At 42.5% G+C, this 4,145-nt stretch overlaps 1 protein-coding gene and 1 long non-coding RNA gene across 2 annotated transcripts in view; both read right to left on the reverse strand.

The window, feature by feature from the left end:
• Positions 1-635, reverse strand: part of LOC138003875 (uncharacterized) — a 1,652-nt gene extending 1,017 nt beyond the window's left edge. The window contains exon 1 of the long non-coding RNA XR_011123683.1: positions 43-635. This is a non-coding gene — a long non-coding RNA (uncharacterized lncRNA). The remainder of the gene's footprint in view (positions 1-42) is intronic.
• A 1,102-nt stretch (positions 636-1,737) lies between these two features.
• On the reverse strand, positions 1,738-3,551 carry LOC138003874 (lipase ZK262.3-like). The gene has a single exon (XM_068850154.1). The coding sequence runs from the start codon at positions 3,362-3,364 to the stop codon at positions 2,192-2,194; it is 1,173 nt and encodes a 390-aa protein (XP_068706255.1). The 5' UTR covers positions 3,365-3,551; the 3' UTR covers positions 1,738-2,191.
• Between the last annotated feature and the right edge of the window lie 594 nt (positions 3,552-4,145).

Raw genomic sequence — 4,145 nt, forward strand, 5'->3', positions numbered from 1 at the left:
CATCCCTCGACAAATTATCAAATAACTCTTACGTTGGAATACCTCAAGAATTTTCAACCCCTTCAAAACGGAGCTACATAAACGATAAATTTGCTTCAACAGTAAAGCACAAGACAACTGCGTAACGCTTAAAATGCAGTGTTCATCAGCAAGCATTTTTCTACGAAATTTGTCATGAGACGAACTTTTCGCCTCAAGGACTCCTTCCACAAAAAAATGTGCAAACGAATTTTCTCCCCCTCCCCTCCCCCCCCCCCCACACTTCCCCACCCCGAAAATAAAAGAAAAGATGCATGAAGTTAGTCTTTCAGCAGGTAACGCGATTCACGATCCTTTATAAAAGTACGTTGCTGCACTGATTTGAAGACGAACGTGACAAGTAGTTTTAATTTGCAGAGATGTTTGCCCGGAATAATTTCGGCGAAGGTTGCCATAATAGATTTGAAATGCAGACATTTGTTGTACAGGCTACTGATTCTACTTCCTGTATTATTTTCTCGCTATGGAAGCTTCCAGAGAAAGAAAAAGTGCTTCGAATTCCAACCTAACTTGGCATCTTTCTCTTCAATACTCATCGCGTCATTTAACGTACCAGAACATAAATGATATAAAGACGACAAGGCTCTTGAGTCCAAACGTGCCTTTCCGAGAAATGTTCGTTATCTCATGTATCGATTAAGATTATATAAATGTTGACTTAAGGTTGATCGTACAGCTTGGAGATTATATTTATCCGTTTTCCACCTTTTCAGACATTTGACTTGATTTGGGTTAATTGTTAATTTCAGTTTACAGTGTCCCCAATTAGCGCTCCAGCGCTAGAACGACTAGACACTTAAATAAAGTTCCTTTCCTTTTCCGGATATTCCCTGAAGAAGTCAGGGAGTGCCTGACGACATACTGGGAAAAGGATCAATATACTCTTCTGGCTATCCAGTCAGCCTTGCTTCTACATTTGTTTGCTCAGCCAGAATCCGGCACCTCTGAGATTTTATGGTTGCCCTTGCTACCTATGATTAGGTAGTTTTTAGGGGGAAGGGGGTACTCCTAAGCTATATAGGTATGTGCCGCCCCAAAGGGTGGGTTTTTTTAGCTGTTTAGGTCTGAAAACAGGTATAGATTTTACCCAATATGGTCTGAAGGGAGTATGGTTTTCAATGAAACAAGTAGATTGTATGAACGTATTTTTGCCTGAAACAATGTTCAGTGCCAATTACTACTAAAGTAATGATAAAAAATGCGTAATCAATATGTTGACTTCACTTGGACTAGGTAATGGTTGGCAAACCGAGTGTAACTCTCAGAAGCCAGGTCTAGAAACTGGTATGGATTTTAGCGGCCAAAAACGTATTTTATATTACCCAGTTTTAGTTTCATTATTGACCTAACCGTAGGGCAAATCAAACTTGATCATGATGATCAATTTACTTATTTATAGAGGGTAACACATGACAGTTAGAAACTGATGAAGTTATGGCCCTCTCCAGATCGAATTGGAATTAACAAATGATGGTTTTTGAGGACAAGGGATAACCAGAGTACCCGGAGAAAAACATCTTGGAGCAGACAAGAGAAGCAACAAAAAACTCAACCCACATATAGCGTCAATTCCGAGAATCGAACCCAGGCGGCATTGGTGGGAGGCGAGTGCTCTCGCCACTGCTCCATCCCCACCCCCCCCCCCCCCAAAAAAAAAACAAAACAAAACAAAACAAAAAAATTCCCTACAACATCTGGATAAATATTACATAAGGGATTAATTCTCTCAAGCAAAGTCTATGATTATTTAGATGACAGGAGTGAAAAGACAATCATATTTCTGACCAAGGAATGCTAAATGACGATTTTAGCAAATGATGACTGCAAGCTCAGACGAAGGCAAAATACAAACAAAGCGTTCTATGAATTCTTGCTCATCCACACGGATAACAAACAGTAAAATACAAAATCTGTAGCTATGCTTCTACGTGCAGATAACTTTCTTTGTGGACAAATACAGCAACTGAAACATAGACTATGTTTGCGTAGTCTGCGTAGTTTTCTCATTTATTCTAACTAAAGCCGGTAGAAATAATGAAAAATAACATGAAACGAAAGAAAGATCGCTTGTGCATTGACGTAGTCGAAGATCGAGTCTCGATCGATCTTTCAGATCGACAGGAAGAAAACTCAGTCGCTAGGACATAAGATCCTATTTGTGCGTATACTTCAAGCAGCGATCTTTTACAGACTGAACTGTGTTCGAGCGAGTGTTGTTATATTTTTCTGGCGTTTCGCGTTTCTTACGTGTTGAGTGAATACAGCCTTTCTCCCAGAAGGTCCCCACAGGAATGTTGAAGTAGTTTTGGTGTCGTTTGAAGGAGTACGGCGGCATTTCCGAGAAGCTGCAAGTCATGTCTTCGTTGTATGGTTTTCCGTGGCATTCCCTGTGCTCAGAATATACACTTGTTGCCGGTTTGCTGTAAAAAGCCTCTACTCCATGATGGTAAGGACCGTTGACGATGCTCAGAGATAATAAGCTTGGGAAGTGAGGAACAGCGTCATCATAATTGACTACTCTCCAACTGTTGCTAACCAGCCGATCGTGTTCCAAAGCATAGTCGTAGTTTCCAACTCGAGGCATTCCAAACGTATACAATATGATGTTTTTACGAGAAGCAACTTTGTAATAACTGAGCCATGCACTTGCTAGGGACGCCATCGCACCACCCAGAGAATGTCCTGTAACCCAAACTGGGTAGGATGGATTGTCGGCGATGAGAGCTTTCACTTTCGCTTCCATGCTCGGCCATAATTTTTCGAACCCTCTTTTCCAGTAGCTTTGAACTTCACCCTCGCTTAAAAAATCTTCCTTAGGGCGAACTAAACTCTCAACAAATGCAGAAAATGCTTGATCGAAACATTCAGAGCCGCGAAAAGCAACAGCAATAGCTTTGATGGTATGGGAAACAGCAACATAGCCAGAACAATTGTGATCAGAGAAATCACATTTCTCGTTTACAATATGCTTTATTTGAAAGCCTGCAGATGGCAGAGAGTTGTTGAGACATTCCTGTGGATCAACTGGATCATACGCAACTGCTGAAAGAAGCAACATCTTTAGAGACAATTCGGGGTCATAATGGGACAATTCTTCTTCGCAAAGAGACGGATCGACGATATTTTCCGCTCTCTTGCACGGGTTTGTAAAAATTGCGCCTGGCGTATGACATTCATTGTCCCTTCTACACCATCTGCAGGTAATACCGAAAACGTCGGTATTGGAAGCGCAGTCTCTGCAGTTGTCGGAGTTGCAGCTGAAACCAACGACTTTTCGCTGTAGCAGGAGGATGGCAACGAAGTAAACTGCGCTTAACGTGTTCATCCTGATGATCTTAGCAAATGGTGTTCGTCTGAATACTTGGCATAACAGTACTTGGCTAACAAGTACTATTTATGACAATCGCGGATGCCTTTTATGGATAAACACACGTCAATCTGTTTGTTTCCAAGAATTGCCAGGTCTTATGAAATCACCCATCGGAGACGCTATTAGGGTCGTCACGCAACGCTCGTCTCACTGACGTAGCCTGCGAACAGGCTCCCAGCGAGAGCGAAAAAAATTCGGCGAGCGAAGCGTGAATCCGCGAACGAAGCGAGTGAGACGCGACCGCTCTCGCCTCATCCCACTCGCCCTAGACTACACTCGGCTAACTCGCCCTAAACCCAAGCGGGAACCTGTCCGCAGGCTACACTGACGTAGCTTTTCAGCTTGTTTACAAACGCTCCTTTTCGGCAAAACGGTGCATGCTGGGTAATCAGGATAGACGCCGCACTTAACATGAGCCGAATCGAATTCGAATTTAGACCGACCCAAATTAATTAATCCCGGCTGAATTGATTCAGACGCCAAACTTAATTGCGCCGAAATTAATTCACAGAAGCAGACTGAATTGAAAAGAATTGCAAAAAAGTTGCAATAATTTCTGCGTTTGATTCGGCTCATTTGAACTACGGCGTCTGGATCAAAGCCGTTCCACAACCGTAATTGCCGGCTAAGCCACGCGGAAAAATTTGATTAGCCGATCCGAATTAGACCGGTCGTTCTGAATTGATTCATACGCCGTAATTCACATGAATTCGATTTGGCTCATGTGAAGTACGCG

Source organism: Montipora foliosa, chromosome 5 (genome assembly GCF_036669935.1).
Source record: "Montipora foliosa isolate CH-2021 chromosome 5, ASM3666993v2, whole genome shotgun sequence".
In the NCBI taxonomy this organism is placed as follows: domain Eukaryota; kingdom Metazoa; phylum Cnidaria; class Anthozoa; order Scleractinia; family Acroporidae; genus Montipora; species Montipora foliosa.